A 16,108-nucleotide genomic window follows, 5' to 3' on the forward strand; every position below is an offset into this window, starting at 1 on the left:
TCACAAGACAGAGATTATTTTTCCACGCCTGGAATCTGGGCTTGCCCACATGAATCACTTTTTGGTCAATGGGACAGTTAACAAGTGTGATGCAAGCAGAGAGCTCACCCTTTTCACTGCTCTCGGAATCCCTGCGACCATGTGAACAGGCCCAGGCCGCCTGCTAAAGGATGAGAGACCACAGGGAGATTGTATTTCTCCCCAGACCTCCCAGCGGCCGCAGCCACGGTCACCATGAAGCAGTCTGCTGCAGCCCACCTATTGGCTAACCCCAAATGCCTCCGTGAGCCCAGCTGAGGCTAGCCAAAGCAGGCCAGACCAGAAGAGCTGTCCAGACTACACAAGGAACTGTGAATCAAGAAATGGCTACTGCCTGAAGCCATTAAGTCAGGTGGTTTGTTACACAGCAGAAACTGATGGATAAAAACAGTGTATTCTAATTGCCTGCTGTGGCTGAGATATTATGCATTCACCAAATTCATTCCTTCTCTCCTGGGCACACAGCCATACACTTTCCCACCTTCCTGGCAGTTAGACATGGCCTGAACTCTGGCCAATGGGATGTGAGCAAAAGTGACATATGTCACTGCCAAGACTGGCCTTTTAAAAGTCTCCATTCACAATCCTCCATGTCTTTTCCTCTTCCAGCCATCTGGAACAGAGCACACATGGGAGCCACTTGTTGGAGGCAGAGGAGCAACAGGATGAAAGGAGCCTGTGTCCTTGAGTCACCCTTGGAACACAGCCACCCAAACGGCAACACCCACATAGGACTCTGAGTTGAACAAGAAATAAACTTTCATTCTATGAGGGCTACTGAGAGTTCAGGGTTTATCTGTTGAAACATTTAGTGTCACATTCAGCCATTTACCTGTTTATCTGGTTGTCTCCTCCTTTAGTTTAGAAGTTCCTGAAAATCTTTATTTAGAGTTAGACACATAATGAACGCTCAGTACCGACTGGTTGAGAAAAGATGAGCAATCTATATAGAATCTTCTGATCAGATTTTCCCATCACTTTTGAGCAAGAGGAGACTTAGTTAATGGAAGAAGTACTGGTCCCTAGTTTCAAATTCAACGACTGTGTAACTTCCTTCTCTGTAATCTCATTATGTCACCCTGATTCCTGTTCTCCAAATAACCACATGCCTTACCCCCTCTCAATCCTCCCAATTCCACAAAATATGCTACAGAATTTTTTTGCTATTTCCCCCATTATTTTTCATATATATACTCTAAAGCTCACAGGCTAAGTAGCTTGTCCAAATTTCCAACGTTAGTAAATGGTAGAGATGGTCTGGGATCATTATTCAGGTCTTATGGAGCCAAATGTTGTATGTTTTCTACAATATGTCACTACCTTCCCGCCATAGGAATGAAGGCAGAAATGTAACAGCTATTTATTAGTAATGACAGCTAAAGAAAAGGATATAGGCTCAGACCATGACTTTCTAGCTAAAAATGCAGTATTTCATCTACTGCTAAAGTAAATAAGCTTGATGGACATAATACTTTGGGGGGAAAAAACCCTCTTCATATTTCAAATCAGGCTAATAAAAAACGCTGGAAAGTATTTAGAAGGGATAGAAATAGCTATTTTTCAGTAGTGGCATCTAAGATGTGGTTTGAGTTGTACTTACATTAGCTCCATGTCTCAGTAATATTTTTACGCAGGAGGGATGACCTCCAAGACAGGCTTCGTGGAGTGGAGACACACGATCTGCAGTGATGAGGTTCACCGGCCACCCCTGGAGGAAGGGAAATGGGCAGAGTAAGGAGTGCAATGTAACAGTTCTGTAGGGCTCAGCCATGAGTCCACGATTCTTTTAAAAGTTAACCTGGCTCACCTATGTGCTCAGTCACTCAGTCGTGTCTGACTCTTTGTGACCCTGTGGACTGTGGCCCAACAGGCTTCTCTGTCCACGGAATTCTCCAGGCAAGAATACTGGAGTGGGTTGCCATTTCCTTCTCCAGAAGATCTTCCTGACCCAGGGATCAAACCTACATCTTCTGCATTGACAGGAGAGTTCTTTACACTGAGCCACCAGGGAAGCCAATATATATTCTTATGACTGCAGATTCACAGAAGAGTCCCTGACCCAGGTAAATTGTCTCTAGATTCCTGCCCCATAGACACGTGAATACATGCCTGTTACATTAAGCCACTAATGTGGAGGATACTTTGTTACACAGCAAAAGGTGACTAAGACAGTCCAAAGCATTAGGTGAAGCTCCATCGACAGAGAGCCAAAGGGACAATTACTGTCTCACTCTAGTTTAGAGCTAAAGCAGCAAGAAAGTGTCTGAAAGGTCGTGGGGTTCTTCAACCTCTTGGAAAGTGTGCTCTCCAGGAGATGGATCCTGAACCTAATCCAAGCAGAACATCAAAAGAACTCAAGGAGAGGCTCCACAGACCCCCTGATCTTGGAATATATAATCTATTCCTAACAGGAAGAAACCAGGTACAATAAAAGTTCTTTTCCTTAGCATATGTCAATTAAGAGCATGGATAGTTTAATCAACATCTTGGTGATACTGGGTTAGTTAAAAAGTTCATTTGGGTTTTTCTGTAAGATGTCACAGGAAAACCCAAATGAACTTTTTGGTCAACTCAATATTATACCTTTTCTTCCCAGAATGCATGCAGGCTAAGTCGTTGCAGTCAAGTCTGACTCTGTGTGACCCTGTGGACTATAATCCAACAGGCTCCTCTGTCCAAGAGATACTCTGGGCAAGAATACTGGAGTCAATTTCCATGCTCTTCTCCAAGGGAATCTTCCCAACCCAGAGATCGAAGCCAGGTCCCCTGCATTACAGGCAGATTCTTTACCACCTGAGCCGCTAGGGAAGCCCAGAATAAATAAATTTTTCTGGAATAAATTTGCCTAAAATCATTCCATCAACTTATCTCACTCACCATCATCCCTAACACACATTCTTCTATTTTTGTGGGCATTTTTTTCAGCCCCCTAGTCATGCTGTCCTTTGGGCTGTTACCCTCTGACTGGCAAGCTCATGCATTTTGATATATCCCATCATTCTGGGCATACACTTAAGTTCACAGGATCTCAAACCCAGAGATTTTTTTTAAGGTGGGTCTAGGAATGGGTTCTGAGAGACTCAAAATAATCTGCTTGTAAATGAGAAACTTGAAAATCCATTTCAGCACTTTGCCATACCAGCTCTGCTGTTTGCAGGGAGGGACAGGGCTGTATCTTCCCTTCCTTCACAACCTCAAATCCCATCTGTATTAAACAAATGCTCACTGACCCCTTGACTCGAGAAAAATCTGAATTGTAGCATTTATTCCCTTCACAAGCACTGCCCATGGACTTCACGGTGTAGCATCTTCTGTTTATTATTATTTTATTCGAGGCATTCCTCTCAAAGATCTGTTCTCAAATCCGTTCTTTCCCCACTCTCAGTGTTCTCTGTCCAGTCTCCTCCCCACACACTGGTCGAATACACCGGAAATTCACAGCAAAATGTTAATTGCATTTTTCTCTGTGCTACAGATCATGAGATGAAAGAAGACTATTCTTTAAAGGAATTCTTTATTAAGAGTTCCTCTATTACAAATATACTCCTATAGCCACTACTGCCATTTCAAAATCATTTAGGTGCCTATACATAAATCCAGGTAAATGAAAAAGCAAAAAAGAAATTATTTACATTCCAAAAATGTTCACCACCCATTACATATTCACATTACAAAGAAGTTCCTTTAAATTAAGCTTCCCTGTGCAAACTGAGGACTGTACTTACAGTTCATCACAGATATGCAATTTTGACTTTAAATGAACTGTGGCAGTTTGTCTGAAATATTGTCAAGTCTGAATCATATACCATTTAAGGTAATTTTTAACCCATTACTTCAGAGAGGGTCCAGTCTACAGTGGGTTCTCAGAAAAAAATGGATCGAATAGCTGACCTTTAATTTTTCTATCATCAATTGTCTGTCCCCTAATCTCAGTGTACAGTCAGAAGTTCTGATGATTCCATGGGGCTGTGCAATATCAGGGCCCCCATGGGTGACACAGTGCTTGGTACCTGGCAACTTTCTGTCCCAGCTCCAAATCATATGTCTACTCAGACAACCAACTGACCACAAGAGGGTTAGGCTTTATCATTTATCCTGTCCACAGTTACCACTTCCTTCTCTACACAGTAGAAAGGAAGATCACAAACCTCCATCTCACTCACGTTCATCCAAACACATCACTTCCTCCCTACTTTACCAAGGAGGTCGAAGCCATCTGATGTGAGAGCTTTCTACATTACCCTCCTCTCCACCCCTAACATGTCTTTATATTTCTCCAGTCTTCTTTTCTCCCATTGCTCCTTTCTCTGTGGGAGAAATATATGAGCTCAGTCCAATAGCCCATGACCTCACCTGGTCCTCCCACCAGCCCCATGACTTTCTTTCATCTACCTTCTCACATGCGTTCCCCTGCTCTCTCCTCTTCAGGTACACTTTCTTTTTGCTTTCAAAGTCCTCCCAGCCCTCAGTCCTGACCCTCTGCGAGCATCCATTCAACGCTCTTCATCCCTTCACTGGCCCCCCCTTTTTTTCCAAAAATAGTCTATCCCCATTATACCTTCTCTCATTTTCTACCAACAGAACCCTGCTGACACACTACTTTTAAAGCCCACCAGTGACTTTCAGAATCCAGTATGCCTTGCTCCGTTCCCCACCTCCTTCCACCTCTGAATCTGCAACATATTCATCCTGACCCCGTGGAACTTGTGCCCTAGCTTCTAAAACAGACTTCTACCTGAAATTATCTCCAGTCTCTGACTGCCTTTTTTTTCTCTTTCACTAACTCTGTTCTTCTCATCCTTACATCTCCTAATGCAGGCATTTCCTCAAGGATTTGCCCCCAAATCCTTTTCTTTTCTCTCAATACCCTCTATATATTACATATTGCTTTCAAATCTAAATCTCCAGCCCCAGTACATGTTCCTAATTCCCTGCTAAGACATAATCACCCAGAGACCCAGTTCATGACATAAATTTAGCCTTTGCCAACCAAACTCTCCTGAAAAGAGCTCCTTTTCTGCTAGACCTGATTCTCTGAATGGTACCACTATCTTCATTTCAAACCTAGGACTGAAATCTCAGACAGAGGACAGCAGAATGATTACCGAGTTCAAATGCTGGCATCATCACCTAAGTAGCAGTGTGACCTTGGGCCAGCTACTTTTCTCTCAAAGTCTCAATTTCCATTTGTAAAATGGGGACAATTTCACCTACCCTACCAGGTTGGTTATGAATACTTTAAAAATGATGTATGCAAAGTCTTTGCTGCAAAGTCTTGCTGAGGCAAGAGTACTGGAGTAAGGTGCCATTGCCTTGTTTAGTACTTAGTAATTTCTAGGCAGTTAATACTTTAGATTTCTTTTTATTCTTTATCACTGAGCCTTGAATCAGCTGCTACATCTTTACCAGCTGAGCCACAAGGGGAGCCCAAGAATACTGGAGTGGGTAGTATATCCCTTCTCCAGCAGATCTTCCTGACCCAGGAATCAAAGTGGGGTCTCCTGCATTGCAAGTGGATTTTTTACCAACTGAGCTATCGGGGAAGCCCAAAGTCACTCAGTCATGTCCGACTGTTTGTGACCCCATGGACTAAACAGTCCATGGAATTCTCCAGGCCAAAATACTGGAGTGGGTAGCCTCTCTCTTCTCCAGGGGATCATCCCAACCCAGGGATCAAACCCAGGTCTCCCACACTGCAGGCGGATTCTTTACCAGCTGAGCCACAAGGGAAGCTCAAGAATACTGGAGTGGGTAGCCTATCCCTTCTTCACCAGACCTTCCTGACCCAGGAAAGGGTCTCCTGCATTGCAGGCAGATTCTTTACCAAATGAGCTATCAAGGAAGCCTGCTACATCCTAAAGGTCTGATATTTCAGAATGCCCAGGATCTTGCCTAGTATCCACCCTGACTTAACCCTGTAAAGACTGCGTGGAGCAGCATAGAGTTTTTATTCAAGAAACAAAAAAGTCAGTCCTCATCCTGTGCATGCAGTGGAACTTTATTGGGAAGGTTTATAGGGCTGTGCATTCAATCTTCAGAGGAACTTTAAAAAATAAAAAGTCCTGATACCCAAGCTGCATCCCAGAGCAACTGCAATACAACCAAAGGTAGCTGAATTCAGGCACTGGTATTTTTAAGATTTCCCATGCAACCCTAGCCCAAAGGGATGCTAATATGAACCATTAAATTAAGGTCACAGAGTGTCCAAGGTTGCCTTAATTGCTTTATGCTGGCCTAACAAATTGCTTTGCCTTTTAAAAAATAAATTACGAGACAGAAAAAGAGACACTGATGTATAGAACAGTCTTATGGACTCTGTGGGAGAGGGAGAGGGTGGGAAGATTTGGGAGAATGGCATTGAAACATGTAAAATATCATGTAACAAACGAGTTGCCAGTCCAGGTTCGATGCACGATACTGGATGCACGATACTGGATGCTTGGGGCTAGTGCACTGGGACGACCCAGAGGGATGGTATGGGGAGGGAGGAGGGAGGAGGGGTCAGGATGGGGAACACATGTATACCTGTGGCGGATTCATTTTGATATTTGGCAAAACTAATACAATTATGTAAAGTTTAAAAATAAAATAAAATTAGGAAAAAAAATAAAATAAAATAAAAGAATGACCCTTTAAAAATAAATAAATAAATTACTATTGAAGTGCAACAGATACAAAGAAAGGTTCATAAATCCTTAGTGTAAACCTCAGTGAATTATCACAAAGACAATCTAACTATATAACCACTATACAGGTAAAGAAAAAAAACATTACCACAAACCCACATACATCCTACCCAAATTACATCCACAAATGCATTCAGAATAGTGGCTTCTAGCATGATAGTTTTCCTTGATTTTGAATGTTTTATTAATTGAACCATGAAGTATGTATTTTTGTATGTGTGCTCAGCTACTCTGACTTAACATCTGGTTTTCAAACTCATTCATTCATATATTTTCATTGGTGCATAGAGTTTCACTGAGTAATATACCAAAATATATTTATCCACTTACTTTTGATGGACAGTTAGGTTGTTTTCAAGGGCTTTTTTTTTTTTTTTTCTGTTATGAATAAGGCTGCTTCTTTACTGGCTCAGACAGTAAAGAATTTGCCTGCAATGCAGGAGACCTGGATTCAATCTCTGGGTCAGGAAGATCCCCTGGAGAAGGGAATGGCAACCCAGTCCAGCATTCTTGTCTGGAGAACCCATGGACAGAGGAGCCCGGCAGGCTACAGACCATGGTGTCACAAAGAGTCAGTCACAACTGAGCAACTAACACTTTCATTTTCACTTAGGTTGTTTTCAAGGGTTTTTTTTTTTTTTTGCTGTCAGGAATAAGGCTTCTATGAATATACCCATACATGTTTTTTGATGAACTCATGTATACATATCTGTTGCATATAAACCTAGAAATGAAAGTGTTTGGTTGTAGGGTATAGATATTTGTAGCTTTAGTAGATATTCCTTAATATTTCCCAAATTGGTTTGCACAAATTTACACTCCCACCAGCAATGTATGAGAGTTTCAGTTGCTCCACATTCTTGTCAACACTTTGTATTATCTGTCTTTCCAAATTTAACCCTTCTAGTGGGAGGAGTGAGTAACATAATTTGTAATTTGAATTACATATTTACTAACTTTACTAATAAGCACAATTTGATATATTTATTGAACACTTGGATATCTTTTAAAAAATTGCCAGTCCAAGTTTCTTTGTTCATTTTTCTGTTGTCAGTCTTTTGTGTATTGATTTTAGGCTAGGAATAAGAGTTCTTAGTCATAAATAGATAGATATCTCAAACATTTTCTCATGTATGGCTTGCCTTATTGCTTTTAAAATGCTGCCTTTGATGAACAAGTCCTTAATCTTAATGAAATCCAACCTATCAATGTTTTTGTTCCTTTCCACATACTATTTCTCTTTCATGTCAAATGCCTTCCTCCCTCTTTCTCCACTGGCAAAATGGCCTTTTAAAAAAAAATTCCTGAACATAGTGATTCTACAGGAGCTTAAAAAATACCAATGCATGAAGCCTGGCCTAGGCTAAATCAGAATATCTAGAGTGAAGCCCAGTTGCTGTTTTCCTTTTAAATCTCACATTATTTTAATGTGAAGTCATAGTAAAGAATAATTAGTTACAGATTCAGTTTCTCCCTTTTTGGACCAAGTGAGAATTACTTTTTATAATTTTCTCTTCTCTTTGTTATAGACATTTGCACGTTTGGTCTTATATCCCTGACTAAAGTATGTTTGTTTAGTTTAGCAGCAGTGTTTTTCAGTAGTCTTTGATTATCTGAAGCGCTATGTAGATTGTAGTAAGAAAATAGGTACTCTTCAATTTGTGAAGAGTAACTAGAGCAGGTACATAATGTCACCTCAGTTAATTCTCTCAAATTCATATATAAGGTAACATAAAAGACTGAATTTTGGGTCTCAATTCTTCACCCTCCTGTAACAGTGTAATATAGTCGCACCCTTGTCATGACCTCATAATTGACAAAATTACTTCCTTGATCCTTGACTTTGGACTTGGCCATCTGACTTGCTCTGACCAATGGGATGTTAGCAGATCTAACATAAGCAGATTAGAAGTTTTCTTTCATGGTTGGGCTTGCCCTGCTATGCTACAGCCTTCTGCCACAGGGAGAAAATTCCTCAGGTAGCCACTGGTCAAACAAGGATGGGAGATGAGTACAGGAGAGCTGTACCCAACCCACAGCTTGAAGCCAAGAACAGTGCAGATCAGCTGATCCAAAATTTTATTGGCAAGAAATGTTTATTGTATTTTGCTACTGTGTTTGGGCTTTTTTCTTACACAGCAAGACCTGACTAATACTGGAGGTATTAGTCTGGAGGAAGGTATTGGAATGCTCAGGAGCTTCTCAGGTGGCGTAGTGGTAAAGAATCCACATGCCAATGCAGGAGATGCAAGACACATGGCTTTGATCCCTGGGTCAGGAAGATCCCCTGGAGAAGGAAATAGCAATGCACTCCAGTATTCTTGCCTGGAAACTTCCATGGACAGGGGACAGTCCATGGGGTCACAAGTTGGACACAATTGAGAGACTCAGTGCACACACACACACACACACACACACAGAGGAACTTATTTTTTGAAGGTAGAAACTAGGGTTCCAAGAAAATAACTTGCTTAAATAATGCAAAAGTGCTTAGATAAAGACATGATTCCAGCAGATGTTCAGTAAACAAATACTGAATATAAATGAATATCAGTCCAATTTAGTAAGTTATATATAAAAGCGGCAATGATCATTTTTTACCCTATCAAATTAAGGCAAATGTTTCAGTTTATCTGAGAAGTAGCTTAACTTTATTTAGCTAGAGTTATGTGCTACTATCTATATTTCTAAGAGGCTGCTGCTACCAAAAACAGCTTAAGATAGTGACTTAGAGTAGTCTGAAATTTATCTTTACAAATTGTCTTCTTATAGGAGGATTTCTTAGTCTAGATAGGTCTGTGAAATTGGAATTTTTCAAAGCACATTTATTAATATTTCCAGAATTAACACCTGAAATTTATCATGTCCTTCAATTGTGAATCTAGACCACAAACCACAGTAGTAATAGGACATCACTGAGAGGAATCACAGATATTTTTAATTGCATTGATTATTGCAGATATCTAAAGTAGCTCAAAATACATTTATCCTACTTAGAAAGTATGGCAATAATTAGAATTGCCACTAAATCTTCTTACTGAATGTGTTAATAAAGAAGTTCATATACTACGTTGCACGTTTGTTTAATAGGGTTCCCCTATATTGTGTTTTATGCATTTAAGACATTAGTCTGAGAAGGGGTCCTTAGATTTTGCCAGACTATCAAAGGGGTCCATGAAAAGGCCAAGAGCTCCTAACTTAAAAGGTCTACATTGTCTCTTCAGAGGACAAACATTATGAACAAAAATTTTATTGGAATTTTGAATGGTGATTGAAACTACTTTCTTAAAAGCACCTTTGCTTAAGTTCCCAATAATTTCAAACCACCAAAATTCCAATTAATGTGTACTTTAAAGTATCCCATCGAAGGAGCAGAGAAACTAATATCAAACTGGCAGAGCCATTTCCACTGGAGATTCAACAGAACTGAACATTTCTTTGATATTTTAAGATGACATATTTTAAAAGACATTTTCAAGCATTTATTTTATGTAAAGGGTCTTCAGCCTCAGCACTACTGATATAACTGGATAACTGTTTAATGTGGAGAGTCATCCTGTACAGTGTCAGATGTTTAATTACTTCCTTGGTCTCCAGCTACTAGAGGCCAACATCACCACTACCCCAACCCCATTCCCACTCCTGCTCCCAGCTATGACAACCAAAAATGTCTCCAGCCAATGTCAAATGTCTCCATTTGGGGCAAAACTGCCCCAGTTGAAAACCACTGCTTTACGTGATAATTTTCCAGGATACAGTCTATGGAATAAAGTGACAGCAACTTGAATGCACTAATTTGCCCACTATTCATTCAATAGATACTACAGAATCTACTTTGTGCATAAAATTGTACTAAACTCTAGGATTATGCCAGCCTCCAAATAAAGGAGGACAGCATTCATCTCATTCTGCTAAACAGGAAATTTACATCCTAAGATCAGACTATGACTTCTTTTCCTCAGTGTGGTGAGCAGTAAAACTTGCCTAATATTCATCATTTTTTCCCCAAAAAATTACCTACCTGGTTGATGAGGCTCCTCAAAGACAGCAGACGTCCATGAATGGCTGCTTCATGCACAGGAGACCAATCAGATACAAAGTCTGTATGGAAAGGGAGGAAGAGGTTAGTTACATCCTGCTATTGCACTTTAGACCCAGAGGCTCATCCTTGCCCATCAATAAGAGCCTAACTGGTCTTACTGGAGGGAAACATTGGAGTCAAGCAACCAACCCCTTTCATCAGGACTTTAGCATTTCTCCCCTCTATGGATGTTTCTTGAACACAGCTTATTTGAAATGTCTAGCTAGCTAAAGAAATAACTATACTCTGCTTTCAAACTAAAGACAAAGAGGTGGACTGGGATGACAGATTACTGTACTTCGATTTACACACTGGTTTCAAAGGCAAATGATCCATTTAGTTAAATGAGAGCTTCACTAATTAGCAGTATTAGTGCATTAAACTGTTTGCCAGCCTAGTTTCCTGCATGAAATACAAACTCTGGCACCTCAGCAAACAGTGTCATATACTAATAGTAGTAATCATGTCATTACATACGCCATTAGGCTTGGAATCAAATCTAAACAAAACCCTATCTATTTGTAGATTACCTCCTGTCCCAATATCAAGCACAAACCAGACTTCAGTCTGACCTTGCAAGAGGGATGTGATTTCCCCTGCCAGTGTGCTTAAGAGAAATCTGTGAATTCAGACCCACTTGACTTCTTCTGAGCTGAACCGAGGTCTCTGGAGCAGAACCTAGCTTCAGTTCCCTTCTCTGTAAAGTCAGGACAGCGATATACTTAACCTATAGCTCAACTTCTACTAGCTACTATTATTACCCCGCCCTAACACTAATTAGAGGGTATTGATTATACCCCACAGTCACTGCTATTTAAAATAGCAGGGACCTCCCTGGTGGTCCAGTGGTTATGACTTCGCTTTCCCATGAATGGGGTACAGGTTCGGTCCCTGGTCGAGGAGCTAACATCCCACATGCCTCGTGGCCAAAAAACCAAAACATGAAAAACAGAAGCAATATTGTAAACAAATTCAATAAAGACTTTAAAGATGGTCCACATCAGGAAAAAAATCTTTTAAAAAATTAGCAAATGTATTCTCTAACCATATGCAAAGAATACACTTTCTTAGGAAAGAAGTCTGTAAAATGCACCTCAACACATTAAATGTTTCGCCCTCTTTCTCGTTGACTGGATGTGCCCTGAATTTGGCATAGACCTGAATTTTTCTCATCTCCAGCTGCATCTAGTTTCTAGAACAAAGGCAGGAAGTCAGAACATGAGGCGGCTAGTCTGCGCTTGCCACAGCTCAGGCTCTGCCTGATGGAGTAAATACACTACACACCAACGAGGCAGGATGGTCTGACACCAGTCACACTTTGTGAATGAACTGGTATCTCCTAGAAGTCCGAAGACCTGGAGAAGCAAGGCAGTTACCAAAGCCTGGCCAACGCCAGCCCATCAAGGAGGAGGCTACAACACTTTGGACTTAACATGTGTTGCTGATATGGGCCTGCCACCTGGAGCTATCAGTGTCCCGGAAAATCTGTCCCAGTGAGCACATTACCATTCTTCCGGATGGATTGACCAGGCTCTTAATAGAGAAGAGCAAGCTGAATGAACCTGCCTCCACACTGTCCATCCAAGGCTTCCCTTCTGGGCTCATCATCATGCCCAAGGTACTTTCAGGGAACTGACTTTTCCTAACTTCTGAAAACCACCATTCTCTGAGGGTCCTAATGCTCTCAGGAGAAACACTACTGCTTCCAGGGCTTGGCATCTACAGCGCAGACATCAGATACGGAAAGACTGATCCCCAAATTAGAATTAAAAGGATAACTCATTCTACCCTGTTGGTTCAAAGGCAAAATACCATCCATACAAACTGTTGAGTGAGAAGAGCCACAAGCTGAGAAAGATCTCAAAAATCAGTTGGATCACCATGTTTGTGAGGATTAAGCCATTTTTTTCCTCCCAAGTTCTCAGCTGCTAAGAAATATCACTGCCACACTCCTCAACCTTTCTTATTTTAATTTAAATTTATTTATTTTAATTGGAGGTTAGTTACAGTATTGGTTTTGCCATACATCAACATGAATCTGCCACGGGTATACACGTGTTCCCCATCCTGAAACCCCCTCCCACCTCCCTCCCCATACCATCCCTCTGGGTCATCCCAGTGCACCAGCCCCAAGCATCCTGTATCCTGCATCGAACCTGGACTGGCGATTCGTTTCTTATATGATATTATACATGTTTCAATGCCATTCTCCCAAATCATCCCACCCTCTCCCTCTCCCACAGAGTCCAAAAGACTGTTCTATACATCTGTGTCTCTTTTGCTGTCTCAATCACAGCAGGATCCTCTATGACCCACCTCCCAGAATATTGGAAATAAAAGCAAAAATAAACAAATGGGACCTAATCAACCTTTCTTAAAATCACCTCAGATAATCAGAGTTTACAGCCAGACAGGTAATTTGGGTCCTAAACTGTAACTCTGTTTAGATTTCATAAAAGTGATGCAATTATCTTATCAAGAGTAGACCAAAATGGGCTTTACTTGTTTGCATTCATCACGGAAGCATGACTCCTTTTACTTAGGGTAAATAAAGAATTATGTACTTGAAGAAGCACACAAAAAAGAAAAAGAAAAAAGTACATAAAAAAAGACTACCTGAGGTTTTGTACCCATGCATTAGGACATAGTATTATTGGGTTGGCCATAAAATTTGTTCTGGTTTTTCCATACATCACAAAAAAACCAAATGAACTTTCTGGCCAACCCAATATTTACAAAGTGGAGACTATCTGTGTCTTCAAGAAGCACAGGGTATTGTCCAGCTTTAATGTTTATCACTCACCTATACCCCTTTCAAATATACAATTCAGTGGTTTTCAGTAGATTTCAGAGTTGTACATCTATCATCACAATCAATTTTAGAACATTTCCAATATCCCAAAAAGAAACCCCTTGCCCATCAGCAATCACTTCCCTCATCTCCACTTCCCACAACCACTGATCTACTTTCTGTCTCTATGGATTTGGTTTTTGGGGGACTTTTCACACAAATGGAATCATACAATCTGTGGCCCTTTGTGACGGGCTTCTTTCACCAAGTATGTTTCAAGGTCCATCCACACTGGAGTATGTATCAGCACTCCATCCTTTTTTATGGCCAAATAACGTTTGTATAGATAGATAGGCCAAAAAGCTCATAGACATTTGTGTTGTTTCCACTTCTTGGTTGTTATTAATAATTCTGCTCTAAACATGCATGTACCAATTTTTGAGTGGATATATGTTTTCAATTCTCTTGGGTAGACACCCAGGAATGGAATTGCTGTATAATGCGGTAACCCAGTGTTTCGAGAAACTGGCAGACTACTTTCCACAGCAGCTGCACCACGCTATACTACCAGCAGCAGTATCTGAGATTCCCTTCCTAAGTTAAAGTCCTTTCAGACTAGGATTAGGTGAATCTACCAGAGCATGCCAGTACTCCAGGCCGGAAGAAAACCTTAGGTTCTTGTATAGCCAAAGGTCATCTCAAACATATACAAAGACTTGAGCCTCAGCTGGTCTCTCAACACTTGATTATCTACAGGGTTAAAACTGTGAAAGGTTGACATTTTTCTAGCATTGAGAGCATGGACTTTATGCATAGTTCATTTAGCAAATGCTATAATTTGAAACACAGATTGGTCTAACACTCTCTTTAGCTTTTGAAAACACTGATGAGATATCTAGGAGATGTTTCCAGAGCCCACATCACAAGCAGGCAATGAGCTACAAGCTCAACACATGAGCAATTAAACCCCAAAGCAGCTTTGCCCGCCTTCCTGCTGACAACTGGAAAAGAGTACAATAAGCAGGAAAGGGGACTATTCCTGCCAGAACATGGATGCTGCTCACGGGAGGTGGCTATGGATGGAGGGAAAGCTCAAAGTCACATTCCCTTTTCCACTGATCCCTGGAAACTCAAGGGCTGTTATATCTATACAACACATCATTCAAGTGCTCGGTATATATTAAGAATTTTTCCCCAGTACTTTATCAGCTAAGAACTGTTGGTTTTACTGCCAAGAAATAGATGCCAAACGGGGGTCGATGGCAATGCCACAGACTCACTAGTGTAGCTCGTGGTTGACATGAGGCAAGGCACTCTCCTCAGGAAACAATGCCACAAGTCCTCCAATTAGTGCTATTCAACTTACCTTTCTTTGAAATTGAGTCTCCATCAAACCCTGCAGCACATTAGGGAAGCTGCCATTTCATTTTATTGCCATTTCTAGAATGATTTTTTAAAATTTCCATTATTCAGAAGAGATTGAAAATGTACTAATTAGTACATTCTGAAAAGAGCTATTATTCATGAAGCTCTGAAAGCCTACAGTGAATGCTGGGGGTAGTATCACTGTTCCTCCTGGGAAACATTTTGCAAGGGCAAGGCGGGGAAGAAAGGCTGCACTGCTCGGAGACAGTGGGAGCACACGCCTTCAGTCTTCAGGTGGTGATGGGGTAGGTTCAGTGGTGAGTACACTGGGGAGGATCTGGGTGTTGGGTTTACAGTGACTGTGGCCCTTGGTTAGATGGCAGGACAAATCACAACAGGACAAAGAAACAGAGGCTCACAGTCGCAAAGAGACAAATACAAAGGCCCAGCAAGGCAACTCTTGGGCACATCAGTCCTGTCTACTGCAATTCTTTCTCCCAGTTCCATCACCCGGCCTCTCCTGTCTGCGTCTCTCTCTCCGGTGGCCTCCTCCATAGAGACCTCACCCCCTCAACCCATCCTGTCTGATCAGGCAGGTTTCAAAAAACTGCCCCTGTTGAGGTGGCCCAACAGCCAAAAATCCACCCTAAGAGAATGAGTCCTTCCTCGCCTCTTCTAGCCTCTGGTGTTGGGTGTCCATCTTTGCAGTTTCTTGGCTCATCACATGTATCTTTAGAACCTCCGCCTCTGCCGTCACAAGGCTTCATCCCTTTCTGCCTCCTCTGCTCTTCTTCCATGGACCAGTCATGGGGTGCGGGGCCCTCCTACTCCACTGTGACCCAGCCTTAACTGATTACACCTGCGATGACAATGTTTCTAATCAGGTCATGGCCTGATGTTCAGGGGGTTAGGACTTGATGTTCTGGGGATGGACACAATGTGATCAATAACGAGGTATTTCAGGAAAAAAGAAAGACATTCTACTCCCACTTCTGGGGCAGAAGGGTCAAGAATTCCATCTCTATAAATACTTTGTTGCCATCTGCATGTTCTTTCCTCCCTTCCTCCAGAGGCAGCTGCCAAGAAAAGCCTGCCAGTGCAGGTGGGAGCAGCCAAGCTCCCCAAGGCCAACCACACCTCACTGAC

General features: G+C 41.5%; 1 protein-coding gene across 3 annotated transcripts in view; it reads right to left on the reverse strand.

Annotated features, from left to right (window-relative positions):
• ASB9 (ankyrin repeat and SOCS box containing 9) overlaps positions 1 to 16,108 on the reverse strand; it is a 28,601-nt gene that overhangs the window by 9,129 nt on the left and 3,364 nt on the right. For all 3 annotated transcript variants that reach the window (XM_027534680.1, XM_027534681.1, XM_027534679.1), the window contains 2 exons: positions 10,747 to 10,826; positions 1,640 to 1,747 (listed from right to left, as the gene is read on the reverse strand). In XM_027534680.1, coding sequence (XP_027390481.1) covers positions 1,640 to 1,747; positions 10,747 to 10,826 — 188 coding nt within the window. The remainder of the gene's footprint in view (positions 1 to 1,639; positions 1,748 to 10,746; positions 10,827 to 16,108) is intronic.

This window comes from Bos indicus x Bos taurus, chromosome X, assembly GCF_003369695.1.
Source record: "Bos indicus x Bos taurus breed Angus x Brahman F1 hybrid chromosome X, Bos_hybrid_MaternalHap_v2.0, whole genome shotgun sequence".
NCBI lineage: Eukaryota > Metazoa > Chordata > Mammalia > Artiodactyla > Bovidae > Bos > Bos indicus x Bos taurus.